Source organism: Chanos chanos, chromosome 5 (genome assembly GCF_902362185.1).
Source record: "Chanos chanos chromosome 5, fChaCha1.1, whole genome shotgun sequence".
Lineage (NCBI taxonomy): Eukaryota > Metazoa > Chordata > Actinopteri > Gonorynchiformes > Chanidae > Chanos > Chanos chanos.
This window is the reverse complement of record NC_044499.1, coordinates 43,105,428-43,122,296: the sequence shown is the minus strand read 5'-3', so window position 1 is coordinate 43,122,296 and position 16,869 is coordinate 43,105,428. Positions and strand designations below refer to the sequence as shown.

General features: G+C 39.9%; 2 protein-coding genes across 2 annotated transcripts; one reads left to right on the top strand and one right to left on the bottom strand.

The window, feature by feature from the left end:
* Positions 1–1,282: 1,282 nt before the first annotated feature.
* On the top strand, positions 1,283–8,221 carry irf3 (interferon regulatory factor 3). The gene is made up of 11 exons (XM_030773677.1): positions 1,283–1,393; positions 1,685–1,861; positions 2,069–2,255; positions 2,939–2,955; positions 3,141–3,195; positions 5,056–5,127; positions 5,349–5,618; positions 5,731–5,821; positions 5,963–6,237; positions 6,931–7,055; positions 7,312–8,221. Exons 2-11 carry the CDS (start codon positions 1,697–1,699, stop codon positions 7,420–7,422), a joined length of 1,368 nt encoding a protein of 455 aa, XP_030629537.1. The 5' UTR covers positions 1,283–1,393; positions 1,685–1,696; the 3' UTR covers positions 7,423–8,221.
* A 502-nt stretch (positions 8,222–8,723) lies between these two features.
* LOC115812822 (synembryn-A) lies at positions 8,724–14,884 on the bottom strand. Its single transcript, XM_030775338.1, has 13 exons — positions 14,801–14,884; positions 14,348–14,395; positions 13,161–13,250; positions 12,678–13,000; positions 12,384–12,572; positions 12,037–12,172; positions 11,697–11,885; positions 11,101–11,195; positions 10,774–10,924; positions 10,599–10,694; positions 9,847–9,991; positions 9,378–9,657; positions 8,724–8,847 (listed from the first exon to the last, which is right to left on the bottom strand). Exons 1-13 carry the CDS (start codon positions 14,882–14,884, stop codon positions 8,724–8,726), a joined length of 1,950 nt encoding a protein of 649 aa, XP_030631198.1.
* Between the last annotated feature and the right edge of the window lie 1,985 nt (positions 14,885–16,869).

Genomic DNA, 16,869 nt, shown 5'->3' with positions numbered 1-16,869 from the left:
AGTAATATTTAAAGAGGAAAATTCGTTTTTATCTGTTTGTTCTTTGTCTGTATCATGAGTATTATTTTGGAACAATCTAATACTGTGCTTCTTTCAGAATAAAGCCTTTGTGTAAATATTGTACAGCTCTTGACACAAACTCCCAGTTCTTCTGTACATGGACTATCCCTGTATTTGACAAACAAATAAAACCATCAAAGAATATTGTGATGTTATTTATTGTTGTTGTTATTACTATTGTTATTGAACTGTTTTGTGGTGAATTTAATATATCGCTTTGACAGTAATGTGAAATAGGCTTTGAAGTGAGAACCTGGTAGCAATATTTAGGAAACTAAAAAAATTTTTGCTGATAATGGTCCCTATTATACTGATTGGAATCAGTACCAGGTGCTTGTACTGTCAGTATTTCAGATGCTTCTCTGCAGTTTTAAGTTCACATGTTTAAAAAAAAACCAAACCAAAATCAACCCTTGTCTTCATGTTTAACTTACTGCTGCTATATGACTTTGATCCAGGGCTATTCAGATTATTCTTCCTGAGAATCAGGAAGTGATCCTTCATCTGTAGTAAGAATTAGTCATCTTCAAACGATGATCTTAGATGATGTTGTGTTGTGATATTGCATGAAAGGGAATTCTCACATCCTCTTTATTAAAACTTGGGTAGTTTCTTAGCCCCTTTCTGGGTATTTCCAGTTGTTAGTTTTTCTGGAGAAAGCACAAGGTAAATCAGATATTTTATAGTTCCTGTGTGGCGGTTTTCATTATTAAGAGCATGATGACGTACGAGTGTGTGATGTTTTCATGAATACAGAAGGATCACAAAATGAATAAATGTATGCCTTGATAATCAGCTGAGCTTATTTCACCATTTGAGAGTAGTTTTTTGGTCTTGTCACTGTAGAGTTGCGTGAAGTATATTTTTCCAGAACCGACAACGCTCAGGATTTGTGCCGCTACTCAAAGCACTATACTAGTATCTAAAATGGCAAGATGCAACCACGACAATTGTGTTTAAAAACAGCCACGTGCTTTTATTTGTTTGCTGCTGTTAAAAATTTGAGGGAACGCACCGGAGCAGAGCAGTATTTTTACGCCATCTAGTGAACGCCTTACCAGCTGCAGTTGAGGCTCGCGAGAGGTGTGTTTTCGAAACTAGTGACGTTGAGATGACAAAACGAAACTGACAATCCTGGGTTTCCAACGAAATCCCCTGAAGGGGCATACATGAATAAAAAACCTGAAAACCGATAAAACGTTTCACGTAAACTTGTCAACGACCGTTACATCAGCCGGAATCTGATCATTTCACTCCGCAACTGAAAAATTTACAACAAAGTTTTAGTGTTGACCAGTTCATTATCCTTGGCAGAGGTACTCACTTGACAGAGGTAGGTTAAATGTATTCGATATTTGATATATTTTGAATTGTTTATCTCTTTTTTTTGTTTTTAAAGTTGATGTAAGAGGCCTGGAAGTTTTGCACCTTAGTTGTCACAAGCTGCAAAATCCCATAATGTCTTCTGAAGACAATCAACCCTGAAAAATAAAAACAATATCGTGAACTAATGTTTCTGAGTGACATGGAACGACAAAAAAAATTAATGTTTGCTGCTTAGCCTTGAAATAGCATGTTTTCATACCAGATCATAACCCAGTTTGTTCTTTCGTGAATTCCCTAGTTTGCAGAAACTATGGCACATTCAAAGCCTCTTCTGATTCCTTGGCTGCGCCAGCAGATTGACAGCGGTCGCTTTCCAGGGGTTGCGTGGACAAATGAAGGCAGAACACAGTTCTGCATCCCCTGGAAGCATGCCTTGAGACAAGATTCCTCCAGCGATGACGTTCTTATATTCAAGGTAAATTTACGTGCAGGGACTACTGCGCAGGGCTGTCTTAATTTTTAATAGATGTCATTTTAACGGGGGTTCCCGGTTTATGCTGCATTTTCTATCAATATTTTTAATGTATTGAAATGAACTTTAAAGTGATGTGTGTCCCCCTTTATAGTTAAATGTCAGATAGTTAATGCCAGATTTGGCCCTAATATGCTCACAATGCTTTAGGCCTGGGCAGAGACAAGTAGTGGAGGCCAGTCGGAAGGTGGCAAGACACCAGGTGACCCCTCTGTGTGGAAGAGAAACTTTCGGAGTGCCCTTAGAGCAAAAGGCTTCATATTGCTGCACGACAACAAAAATGATGCTGCCAACCCTCACAAAGTTTTTCAATGGCCAGAGGAAGGACAGTCTGGGGGTAAGAGAACAGGATGTGACAAGAGGGAGGAGAATGTACTTGAAAATATCCAGTGACACCTGACCTCCATGGTAGTTAACAAGTTAGGATGTGTGTGTGTGATTGCACTGCAGTTCAGTGAATGTATTTTCACTAATGAGTAAAACAGACGACGTGATAAGTTATGTGGTCCAGAAGAGTGAAATATGCAAATATGTTAATGACACATCAACAAGCGATTTTTAACAAGCATATATCGTTGCCTACCTCTGTACATACTGATGTTAATTGATATATGATGTTAATTAATATATTTGGCCATAAAATAAACATTTTAAGTTGTCTTATTGTTGTATTCTTAGTTATGTTTTCAAATTTCGCCTTTACAGACCATTTAATATTGTTCAGTATGTCTCAGAATAGAAATAAAGAACGATAGAGAATCTGGGAGGTTATCTGTGTTTCAATATATATTCATGCGACTTTTTCTAATGAACAAACAGTGATGTTTAACTCACAACGTCCTCCTAAAACAACAAGAAATTGTATGTATATGTCTGAAAGGGAGAAAGAAAGAGAGAGCGGGTTGAGCTGAAAAGAATGTAGCTAGGAGAGTGTACAGCTCTACAAAGACAAGATTCAAACATGAAACTCAACCTAACCATCTTGCCCTCTTTCTAATCCTCTACTTCACTCACATCAAGGGTCCCAGGAGAGTGATGTGAGTACATTTTTTACATGTATCTGATCTGCATTTGCATGTTTCATGTATTAAAGTGTTAATTATTAAATTGTATGTATATTTTCCTTTTGTTTTGGCTAGAGTTACTGACATCATCTGAAGACCTTATAGTAAAGTGCCTTTTTCCAAATGCTTTATTGTGTCATTTTACTTTTCTTTGTAAGGCTCCATTTGCTGTGGTTGAAGATCTGTACAGAGGAGAGGATGAGTTTTGGCCTGGTGAGAGAGACTGTAGTACATCTAACGGATGCAAACATTTAAACACACATAAGTAAATAAAAAGTATTAATGAACATGTCATTTTAAAGATTCAAACATGCCTGTGCACTGTTACAGTAAAGCTGTCATACATGTGAAAGTTGTCCGTACATTTTAAGTCTCAAAAAGTAGTTTAAGAACAGTACTTGAGTCTCATATTCATAAATGTAGCACAAAAACTGCATCAACATAGATATCGTATATCACAGCTTTAAGTGGCTGTATGCATGTTACATATATATATGTGTGTGTGTATATGTATATATGTATATATATCTATGCACACACATACATATAACATCGGTGTTCCATATATATATGTAACACCGATGTTATATGTATATGTGTGTGTGTGTGTGTGTGTGTTTGTATATATATATATATATATATATATATATATATATATGTGTGTGTGTGTGTGTGTGTGTGTGTGTGTGTGTGTGTGTGTGTATGTATATGTATATATATATGTATATATGTATATATATATATATATATATATATATATATATTAGGGGTGGGACGACACACTCAGGCCACAGGCCACCAGACAAGACGATCCTTGATACAGCGTTCACAAGACGATAGAACGATAGAATACTCTTACTCTTTTTATTAGATGTAATCAAACTAAATGAGTAGCCCAGTATCACTAGCTTACGACAGAGTATTAGGGCCACATTGAGGAAAAGAAATGCTGAGATTTCAAGAATAAGGTCGTAATATTACGAGAATTATGTTGTAATTTTAGGCTACGAGTTATTTTAGAGGGGAAATATCAGAAGAGCAGCCTGCCACCCTCGCTACAATGAGGAGCGTGGAGCATCTTGTGAAATCATACTTTAGTACAGGTTTCACAAATAATGAAATATGTAATTTTTGGCACATCAGCACCATATTATCATAAGTATCAGCAGTTTCCAGAAGCAGGCTCAGGCTGCTACTGACTGTTCTTTCGCCCACTTTGTTGTTTGCTTGTAATGCATTTTCCTAAAAAGAAAATGTTTTTTTTCTCATAAAATTACAACTATATTCTTGTAATATTATGACTTGATTCTCGAAATCTCAGAGCCCCCCAGTATGGCCCTAATATTCTGTCGTACTATCTAAACTGAAATGTAGCATAGTATTTCCACACGAATGATTTAACTTGTGCAGATGCATCACATATGTCTGGCTCCATCCTTAACTGAGTGAGAATTGGCTAACTACGGATGCGTTCATCTGTGACTGCGTGCAAATTATAAGATCATTGTATCATGTTGAAAATATTTATGGCAGCCCCAGAAAGCCGGTTTATCGAAAACTGTTGGTTAACTCAGAGCAAGTAGTAAACCTCCTAATAGAAGAGCCCTATGACTTTGTTTTTCTAGGAGAATGAAGCCATAGGGCTCTTCTATTAGGAGGTTTACTACTTACTCTGAGTTAACTAACTCTGGGTTTTCACTAAACCTGCTTTCTGGCACCCCCCAGGTGTGGTAGTGGTGTAATTATTATTAATTTGTTGGATATCATTTCACTACTTAAATCATAAAGGCTGCATAACAGAGCCAGACAAAAATATTGCGACTTGTCACAAGATATTTCAACACATTTTTGTATCGTGGTGGTGTATCGTGTCTGTAGAGTATCGTCCCACCCCTAATATATATATATATATATATATATATATGTGTGTGTGTGTGTGTGTGTGTGTGTGTGCGTGTGTGCGTGCATGTGTGTGTATGTATGTATGTATGTATGTATGTTCATATAAAACAACAATGTATAATTCAGCTCTTACCCCTTTCTTTGCCTGTTCTCCCCTGCTCTGTCTTTTAGGTGAAAACTCCTCAGATTTGTTAGAGCAATGCTTAGAAGGCCTAAATATTGGACCAACACAAACTCAGCCAGGTACAGGACAGCACATTTTAACTGTCTTGAATTCATAAAGCTTTGTGTATGAGCAATTGTGATTTGCATGGAATATGCCACTTTTTACAAATATAGTCGCACAACAATACCGTTGAAAGGGCCAATTTTTGTACGTAAACACGACTCAGTATTCATAAGCTTGTGATCCATCTGATCTCTCGCTGTCAGTCTTCTGACTCTCTCTTGTTATTTCTGAAAAGGGATTGGAAGCCCTTTCAGCTCTGACAGTCAGCAGTACTACATGGATGGGGCAAGTGCCTCAGGGGGACAGTCCCCCTTGAATGGAATTGGAGGCCAGTATGGCCAGTGTCCCATAGTAGAAACACTGGGTATTGGGCCCTTTTCTCCGGCTGAGGGGGCAACTGGCACCGGGCAGTTTTCTCCAGCTGAAGGGGCATATGCAGAGGCTTGTTACACCACAGAACAGGCTGTGCCAGTCTGTTCAGTCCAGGATAACCACCCTGAATGGGGTATGGAATTAAAATAAATTGATTTGACACCGTAATTAAATTTTTGGTTACTTCAAACGGATTTTCATTTCATTTCATTTTATTTCATTCTATTTTTTGTGATATCTCACAGGAACACATTTTCGGGTGCTGATTTATTACAAAGGAAAGAAAGTCCTGGAGCAGCTGGTTGAGAATGAGACAGGATTTAGACTGGTGTACAGGTTAAAAAAACTTTCAGCCAAGTTCTGTGACATTGAAAAATATTCAAAATAAGAGTTCTGTGTATTTATGGATGATTTAAGGATATACGTGCGTGTGTGTGTGTGTTCTTTCTCACATGTGTGTTCTTTCCCTTCAAGTAGAGAGTCCTGTTCTACAATGGGTCCCTTTCTCCCACTGGTGGAGCTGCCCAGCACTGACTCTATCCTGGACCAGACCCAGGCTGAGTTAACCAGGAGTATCCTGGATAACTTGGGGGGTGTGGAGGTCAGGGTAGAGGGTCCTTGGGTTTATGCACACCGCTGGGGTGACAGTAGGGTTTATTGGAGCTTATCTAAGCATGACCAGAGTGGAGTACCCAAAGCACTTTCTAAAACCGTACCTGAACCCATCTACTCAGCCAGAGATTACGTGACAGGTGAGGCTCTTGCAGTTCACTTGATTCACTGTAGGCTCGTGGTGAAATAAACACTCCAGGGATAATGCCCAGCATCACATACAGTCAGTTCATCTTGGGAATACTGAGAAGGCCCCTGAAAACTTCATGACTAATTTCTGCATGAAATATTGGTAGAGCACCCTCTATGGTTAATTCATAATACAAGGTAATTCCCATTTCTTCTGTAACTGTAACTGCATGTCTCTTCTGCATAGATTTTCCAAGCATAGGTGAGGAACAGGAAGTTTGTCTGATTCTAATGTTCTCTGAACTGTCGTCTGGCACAGCTGTTAGAGGAGTATTGTACAGACAGGGAAATTTGCTATTATAGACTTTGCATTGCTGTTACATTGTGTTTTATACCTAGATTAGTTTGTGGGTCAAGTTACTTCCTACATGGCCATTGGGAAATTCTTTTAGCTTGACAGAATCACATACTTTAGCTTGGAGTAAGTAAAGGTATACCACAACAATGGTATTTACTGTAGCTGTCCCCGTCTGGGGAAGACACACAAGAGAAACCAAGAGAGAGGGGTTCATCATATATGTTGAACTGAAATTTATTTGGTGTCAGTTTGGATTAACTGAATGAAATGTAATTATTCAGATTAATAAAGTAATGTTGTATGTGGTTGAAATAATATTGAATGTTTCATTTGAACATTTCACAAGGTCTGAGGGAATTTATGAGTATCAGCGGAGGACAGTCACCCCCTTTCTCTGTCTTCTTCTGTCTGGGTGAGAAGTGGCCTGATCCCAAATTTAAACCCTGGGAAAAGAAGCTCATTTTTGTAGAGGTAAGTCTCTCTGTTGGTTAGCTGCACTGTTTCTCTCTCTCTCTCCCTCTCTTTTTCTCTCTCAGTTAAAAATTTGACTTTGAAATATTCACATCTAACAGTTGTACATCTTCAACGATTGGCTTTTACGTTAAAAGATGCGAGAGTCTCTCTCATACTCTCCCCTAAGTATATCTATACGAAGTGGCGATTCTACCTATCTGAATTTATTTTTTACACCTCTGTCTCTGTCTCTGTCTGTTTCCTTTTAACGCAGGTGGTCTTTACTGCGCTGGAGAAGCTTAAGCAGATGGCAGTAGAAGGCGGGGCTTCCTCTTTACAGTCAGTGGAGCTGCAGCTTTCATTGGATCAGATCATGGAGATGTAAGAGAAAGAGATACTGAGACTTTATTACAGAATGGCTGCTCAACAGAAGAAGAACTGCTGTATTCAGCTCAATGATGAACAACCACACAGGGCAGAATAAATGTGGAGAAAAATGTTTACTTCTTTTGTACTTGTAGAGATAGACACAGGTTTGGTTTTAAGATGTGTCTTAAGATTCTGTTTTCTACATTCTAAGATGATGTGAAACAGAACATGTAAAACAAAGTTCATACATTCCAGCTTTTGAATGCCACAATGTTCTCTGTAATGTTATAGAACATCGTACAGTGAATGTTTTAGACTTTATTGTTGCAACAATCCGTGTCTGTTTCAAAAGAGGACCTTTGGACATTATTGAGATTCAGAGACATTAGCAGGACAATGAGACATTGTGAACTTTACATATGTTTGGCCAATAAAGGCCTCTGTTGTCATTTTTATTGCTAGGGAAGGTCCTCTTGTTTGAATTTAGCTTGTCTGTTCCTTGTTCAGTATGCCACAGAGTTATTTATTTCATGTTCTGTCAACAGAGATCAGTTGTTTTGGTTCAGACATCTAGGTGTTTTACAGTGTACAGGTGATCAATGATTTTATTGACTGATGATTTGGGTAAAGGGTGTAATCTCAGTATCTTCTCTTTGACTTTAATATCTCAATCTCAAGTTATGCTGCATCAGGCCCATGTAAGTTAAAATGAAATAGGATAATAATCTCGGTGAAGAGTTTTCCATTTCCGACTTGTTGTTTGTATATTCAGTTTCTCTATTCTTTGGTCTACATCATTGGCCCTTTAGGGCAGTACCCTATGAATATTTGATCCCCCCCCCCCCAAAAAAAAATCACAATCGCACCTAATTTAACATACAGATCTATGCTGTGATCCAGGTAAAGCAGTCCATTGGTTAAATAGGGTATCTCTCCGCAGTTCCTAAAGGTCATACAGCCATTGAAGTCTGTTATTAAAATCTTCCCTTTAAAATGAATAAACTATGTAAATATAATCAAATGGTGGGTTGGATTGTTATTTTTTGAATATAATATCATTCAGTAATAAACTCTATGGGAGACATTTGATGGATAGAACGACACATAAAATAGATCAAACAGATAAAATGTCTTTACAGGTATTTTGTTTGACCAGCTATATAGGAAAGGGGACGAGTATCTATCTGAGAAGAGTACGTTGGGTGACTTGTTTTGGGTGGCTTATGAAAGATGAATAGAAGCACATCAATCACTAATAAAGTCTTGTATGACTTTGTTAAGGATATGCTGTATTTTAGAACTTGTAGACCTCCACTTTTACTCCACATCCTCCAGGTCATCATCTGAAGGTCTGTCTTCCTCCACTGAGTGATCTGTGAGCCCTGACAGAGGGGTTAACTGACCCTCTGCGTTCAGTCCCATCGGCTGAATCACATTATCCCTGGCAACCAGAGAGGGGAGAGGGAGAATAAACGTTACGTGAAGAATAAACTTAAAAACAGAGCTTGTCGTGTTTGCAGTAAATAAGGCCTCTGTACACTTTCAGACCACTTTAATTGGTTGATTAAGGATATGAACACATGTCATAGTACCTCTACAGTGATCCTGAAATGTGCTGCAGTATATTCATATTGGCTAAATATTGTTGTAGCCTTGAGGTAGTCTGTTTTCTTTGGTTTAAAATGATCTTAAGTCATAACCTAGATGTCAAAGTGACCATCATAACCAGGTGTGTTGTTGTTGGAATGTTGTACCACACAGTATATGTTATAGCTAGTTTCTGAGTCAACAAAGAGCATTTCCTCATGCTGTGCTTTCATACTATACGTTGCTACTATAACAACATCACTTCTGTTCATTGGAAACCACAGTTGTGTAATGTGGTAGCTGTTTGAGAAGTAGAACCTCCCTGACAGTGAGTAGATAGAACTCTAGACTGTGACATAGCAGAAGTGACACTGTAGACCTCACTTTGAGAGTTTGTTGAATAGACTCATTAGACGACAAGCCTCTTCTTCTTTTTCCTCTTCTGTCATTCCTGCCATTGGGTCAGGATGTTCCTCCTCGACCCTGCCCGTCACAGGGTTCACGTGACTTTTGACCTGCCGATACTCCTCTGTGTCTGAATCTGAGTCACTGGAATACTTTGTTGTTGATGAGGTGTCCTTCGACTTCTGACCTCCAAGCAAGCCCCTGGTGGCTAGCAGCCCGGCAGCATTGCCATAGCCAGTGTATTTCACAAACCTTCCAACTAGACACAGAAGACAAGACAGATACACTAAGATCAGTGAATCTCTCTCTCTCTCTCTCTCTCTCTCTCTCTCTCTCTCTCTCTCTCTCTCTCTCACACACTCTCTGTCCCTAAAAGCCTCATTTTAGACTTTTAAAGATGAATTCTGATGTACAAACTGGTGTTTGTGAAACTTGAGGCATGTCCTACCATTTTCCTTGCAGAGCACAAAGAGCAGGTCAGCAGCGCAGTGCTTGAGTTCTGTGTCAATGTGGGTCATTAATCTGACCAGTCGACTCTTCATTGTGGTCCCCTGCTCTGGCCTAAGGCTGGCATCTTTCAGAGGGGGCAGGATCTGACAAAGTGGAGTAAGTTAGAAGAAGAAGAGAAGAAGGAATACTTTACTGATCACACACACACTAGAGCAGTGAACAGTGAACTGCCACCTCTGCATTTAACCCCTCCTATACACCAGTGAGCACACACACACACACACTAGGAGCAAGGAGCAGTGGGCAGCCGCAGGTGCCTGGGGACCAACTCCAAGTCTTTTTGCCTTGGTCAGTGTCACTGGCTGGAGTATCCTAGCACACATGTCTTTGATGGTGGGAGGAAACCCACGCAAACACAGGGAGAACAGGCAAACTCCACGCAGAAGGGACGTAGGACGGCCGGGATTCGAACCCAGGGCCTTCTTGCTGTGAGGCAACCATGCTAAGCACTGAGCCACTTTGGTGTATGAAAACAGAAATCCCATCCGAATTTAAGAGGAAAAATCAACCAGATTCATGAAAGTAAGCTTCTAAAAACTCTGCCTGTAGACAACGGGAGTGATGTAGTTTAGATATTGAAGCTCTGAATCCATATCTGAATCCATATCTGTTATAACAGAGGTTTCATTATGAACACAGACAGGAACCTCTGCTTTGTGTGTTGTCATGGCTTCTGTATGAAGGTCTTACCTGTTCTCGGAGGTAGTGGCGTGTCTCTCTGTGAGCCCTGCAGCACTCCGTCAGCAGGTTTAGGATGGGGGTGAGTCTTTCCTTCACCTTACTGCCCTTCAAAATCAAAACACAACCGTCACAGTTTCTATTACCTCATTACTCTTTCTACCTTTGCTTTCTCGCTTGTTCTCACCTGTTCCAGTCTTCTCTCCATGTACATTAACAGGGAGTGAACACAATCCATGTTGACGCCATCATACTGATGAGAGTCTGGAGTCAGAGGCACAGACACCAGGACGTCAAGACAACTCACAGGCAGAGCAGAAAGCAGGTTCACCGTGTGTCTGAGAGGAAAAATGAAAGAAAGAAAGAAAGAAAGAAAGAAAGAAAGAAAGAAAGAAAGAAAGAAAGAAAAAAGACAGGAGTAATATATGTTATTGTTTAACATCAGATATGTCACTAACGTAGCCTCTGAAATCCAGGAGTTTATTCATATAATCAGTATATATGTCTAACTTACCCTTTCAGTTCATCAGTGTCATCCTCATTCTCACTGGCAATAATCAGGCAGTGACGTAAAACTGCCGCTAGGTGGCGAAAGAGAGTAGCATCTTCCTGAGGGACAGATGACGGAGCATGAAAATATACTCACTCACTATCTATGCCGCTTATCCTAATTGGGGTCGCGGGGGGTGCTGGAGCCTATCCTAGCATTCATTGGGCAGAAGGCGGGGAAACACCCTGGACATGTTGCCAGTCCATCGCAGGGCAGAAACACAGACAAACACATTCATGCACTCAGTCACACCTATGGGCAATTTAGTATCTCCAGTTGGCCTGACTTGCATGTCTTTGGACTGTGGGAGGAAAGATGCAAACTCCACACAGAAAGGCCCCTGGCCGGCTGGCCGGTAATCGAACCTGAGACCTTCTTGCTGTGAGGCGACAGCGCTACCCACTGCGCCTCCATACGCTCCATGAAAATATACTGTTATTTTATTACTACAGAAGGACAAAAAAAGGAACTTTTATACAGGAACTTAAAAGTTAATACTAAATGCTATTAAAGTAAATCAGGCTTCAGAATGTTACCATGTTTGTGTTTTTTGTTCTCACCTCCTCAGGTTCTTGTGTGTGTGTGCTATATGTAACGTTAAAGAGAATCTTCAGTATCTCCTGTGCTCGCTGTGAGTTCTCTACAGAGACAGGGGGAGCACTGGGATCCAGCACTACTTCATAAGGTTGTTTCCACTGCACTGACAGACACTGCTCCAATACTGACGTCAGCAAAGACACTCCTCCCTCCTACGAAGACCAAGGATGGATGAATAAAATAAAATGGATAAAATTGAGGGTTAGCAAACAGGAGGGATCATGTGCAAGAATATGTGAAAATGGCAGAAAGACACAGAGGTCTAAGGGACATTTGGTAACTTTAGGTCCAGGATTGTGGTACCTGTTTTAACTGTATTCTCAGCTCAGGTCTCAATGCTGTTATCAAGAACATAAAGCGCAGTTCATAAAACTGACCACAAGAGGGCAACCCTGACTGTGTCTCCTTGGCCAGTTTCTCAGTGAGACCACAGAGGAGGCTGAGAGTAGGAGACAGATTGAGACAGGGGTGATGAGAGGGGGTAAAGAGAGAGAGAGAGAAAGAGAGAGAAAGAGATGTCACAAAAATCCTTTTCTTGAAAGTTTCTGTGCCTGTTTTTTTTCCAGTTAGTGTACAGTATCACTGTTTCATTGCTTATTTATCAGTCTAAGTGCTGCTAGTATTTGTTAACTGAATCAGTCCGAGATTACCTGAGCTCACTGGCTCTCTCCTGCGCCCAAGTACTGTTGTAGATAATGTTACAAAGGACTTTCATGGCCTCTTTCCTCTGTACCTCTTCATCATCTTCCTTTCCCTCTTCCTCCTTTTCCTGATCTCCTCCAGTGCTCCCTCTGCTGTCTCTCTTTCCTCTTGTCAGGGCTTTGTGAACACTGCTCTTCCTGGGTGGACCCAAACTGGCACTGGCATCGCTCTGATAGGGTCTGAGCTCATTGGTGTCGTGACTGGCATCGTAAGCATCACTCTGGATCTCTCCAGAATCACACACTGCAGTCTCATAGTCCGTACAGTTATCGTCTCCCTCGTCTTTACCATCGTTTTCATCATCGTCTGGCAGGCTTAATTTGGTGTTGGCAATGGCTTTGATGATGTCATCATAGGGGTCAAGATGGTCACCGAGGTCATCTTCAGGCAGAGGCATGTGGCTGATGCCACCTATTCTGGCTAGAGTGAGAAGAGCTGTGTCTGTTATCAGAGGACCGAGAACCTTTTTGTCCCTGGAGAGGATCCGTAGGGTACACAAACAGGCCATCAGAAGCTGACCCTTTGGCTCAGACCGAAGAAATCGTATCAAAACGATGGCCAAGTTCTGAGAAAGAGAAAGAGAAAGAAAAACAGAGTGAGAGAGCCATCTAGTGGACCATAAGAGAGAGAGACAGAGAGAGAGAGAGAGAGAGGGAGTGTGTGTGTATGTGTGTCCATGCGTGTGTGTGTGTAGGTGTGTTTAGGCGGACGGAAGCAGATGTTACCTGTCTGAAAATGATATCTGGATCTCCAGACTCATCATCAAAATCTGACTCAGAATCAGACACATACTCTCGTACTTTATTCTTCCTGAACTGTTACAACACAAAAATCAGTCAATCAGAACCCCTCACTGCTTCTAAATTTAAAATAAATCAATGCATAACGCTATAGACTTATGATGTTATTAGTATATATGAATGTCTTCTAAAGTACCAGAATAAAGGTATTAAAACATCTGTTTTCAGCACATCTGATTAACAAATGGATTTATTATGGATGCCAAAAGACCAGATAAGCACTGAATATTATTTTAATAATTTGGCGTGGGGGGGAGGGCATCATATCCACTCTGTATTATGATATTACAATATTACTTTTTAGTTTAAAGACTAGTAAGGTAAAAATGTAGCAGGCAAAAGATAAGAACAGTGAAAGATTACCTCTTCAAGCTCTTGTTTCTGTTTGGATCCAGTAAGCAGTCAGAGTACAGACACTAGATCAACACATGAGATTATTTCTACTCTGCAGTTATTACTATGAGACAGCCAGGCTGCCACTGTGGTCATGTTCATGTATTATATACATAAATGACATATAAAGACATCACCGAGACTGTGAGGTCTTTATGGTATGACTTTGAACAATTATTAACACAACCTTGAACAATGAAAAGTAGAAAAACCCAGTACATATACAAAGCAATTTACAAGTAAAAAGGAGGTAACACTAGTCAAACGTAATCTAAGTTTTGTAAGGGCTTTTGAGAAGGGCTAATGAAGAAAGCCCGTAATGAGGAATACCTCTTAATGGGATTAAGCACTTCATACAAAGTACAATATGTAAGAGTTGAAACAGTACATGCTGTTTGCGTAAACCTGAGTGACTGAATGTATTGTGTGAAGGCTGGTTTTTGTGTGCCTGTGTATGTCTGTGTTACAGTTAGACTAACAGTAGCTCTTGTGAGAGACAGGGTTGCTGAGGAGGGGGCAGTGAGGTATTAGTATAGGAGACAGGGCTGCTAAGGAGGGGGGTAGTGAGGTATTAGTGTAGGGAGATTATGTACTAAACATTAATAAGCTACACTATTTATAAGCTAGGGAGCAGCAGACAGCATCTACTCAGTGTGTTTATGTTTGTGTCTATATTTATGTTTGTGTTTATGCTTATATTTATGTTTATGTTCTTTTACCTTTTTCCTCTCCCATTTCTCAACATCAAAGAAAAAGTTTTCGGCATACTTTGCATGACAGACAGAGCGATAGAGAGAGAGAGCGAGAGAGAGAGACAGAGAGAGAAAAAAGGAAAGATATAAATAGAGGTCATTTGGTCAGTTGGTTGACAGTGAGCAGGAACTCAGTATTACAGTAGGGTAACAGTTATGGTAGCATACCCAGTAGTGTTCTGAATAACATGCTTTTTTCCCATTCACCTTAATAATGCCATATTAATATAAAATAATTATGAATACTTCATTATGGGATGATATCGCTATTACGAAGAATTGTTCGGTGTATCATCAAAACCTTTCCCCTAATTTTTTGTACCCGCTGTATTAGTGCTGTGAGTTTAGCTATCCTATCAGTTGTACTTAGAAAAATTGCTGGGACCCATCTGTTGAATTAACTAAAGATATTCCTCCTACCTGTCGGTTAAATTGCTGCAGCTGGGTTAACACCCCATCTTGATCACCCTGTTTGATGCTCTGGATAATCCTCTCCACATCCATTACTAAAACACATACACACACACACACAAACACACACACACACACACACACACACACACACACGCAAAGACTTTACAGAAAGCAGTCCCACAGACAGGGCAGCACACTGAAAATTCAGAATAAATACATAGAAACAAAACATGTACATGTGCCAAGCTCACAAACACACACACACTGTGAGAATGACACAGCAATTCAACAATTCCTAGCGTACAAAACAGAGCATGTTACACAAGTAGTAATCTCTCTCAAAACAGATTACAGTTGTTGAGTGATACAGTTAAAGGAGTATATCTCATTTCAGAAGTTTAATCCCGACGAACTCTTGTTTGTTTGTTTTTTTTTGTTGTTGTTTTTTGTCTTCCTCTTACCATTAGAGGAGTCCCCAACCGTAGGTACTGAAGTAAATGCGATCTTCTGTAATTTATTTCTCTTTCAGTCCAAACTGCAGAAAACTTGAAAACTTCTTTGTCTTTCAGTGGAACCGGTGGATGATATAGATACTAATGCTTCTTGTTAAGATTCTCTATCTCTGCCCGCACCTTCCCCTTTTCAGTTTCTCTCTTCCTCTCACTGTCTCAAATTCTCTCTCATTTCATTTGTTCTCAGTCTGTGTCTCACTGCCAGTCACTGTGTGCCTCTCTGTATGTAATCCCATGCTGCATTAGTTATGCTCTAATCCATTAATGGCTTTCCACTTCATCTCTTTTCACTGACCCTCTGACCTTTCATAAACCCATCATCTATTTGGCTGTTTGTGTAATACCACTCAACAGTGACGAGGAGAATTCAGGTCCAAAACAACTGAAATTATATTTATTTTATATTTAAACGTTATTTTTTGCAAATACAAACACACACACATACACACACACACACACACACACACATCAACATGGTACAGAGGTGAGCAATGAAAGGACTAAGTTAAATAATGAAATACTGACAAAACGTACAACGTTATTCAGTATTGTTCAATAAATCTGAATCACTTGGCTTCACAAACACTGTTATTATGCCGGGATACAGAAGATGTTACACAAGCTACAAAGCATACAACAGTGTCACATGTTTACACCTCATGTACTTGTGTTTGTTTATGTCTAACCTCACATGTACCTGTTCACCCCCCCCCCACAATAATAAGAAAGGCCAGTTGGGTAAGTGTTTGTATGTTTAAGAGTAGTGAGGAAAGGGTGAGAGTGTGTGAATCTGTCATGTAACAAAAGCAACGTGTTTCCTGACAGGATACATTCTTTTACCCAGAAGGCAAAACAAGAAAACTATATCGCTGACTATACACCCAAAATACTTGCAACAGTTGGTCATCCACAACAGGATGCATGTGCCAGAGATAGGGAAGAGGTTAAGGCGATACGTTAAGCAATGCCCATGAGAAAAAACCTGTTCGCTACTGCTCATGATTCACGCAAACACTTCCACCCTGACACACAGTGACATCAGTTCGAGTGCGCAAAGAGCAGTGAGTCTTTTGGGAAAACACTACACCTGAAGACAGGTCATAAACAAGATCAATGCTGAAATTCCGCTCCGACGGTAAACTCGCTATCGGATCCTATTGTTTGGCTTTTCCGATACCCGGAACTGATTTTGTCTTGGGTAAATCCCTCCGGACCAACGATATGCAATATGCACTCCCCTGTTCCGAATTACCATGTATGATCAGAAAGTTCATAAAGGGCCAAAAAAAAATCCCCCAAAAAGAATTTAAACGAATGAAAATTAGATCAACATACAAAGACCAAACAAATCAGTACAAAAATGACTCTGTGTGTGTGTGTGTGTTGATTTATTTGGTTATTTTTCTTACTCATTCTTTTTTGTAATACGTTTTTGTAAAATGTTCATTTAGTGTCATTAATATTGCCTTAATTACTTGTTGTTTATTGATGCACATTTGGCAAATGATTAAAATCGCAAGAAAACATTTGGAAAAATCAAGCACAGGCAAGAAAAGTACCAGT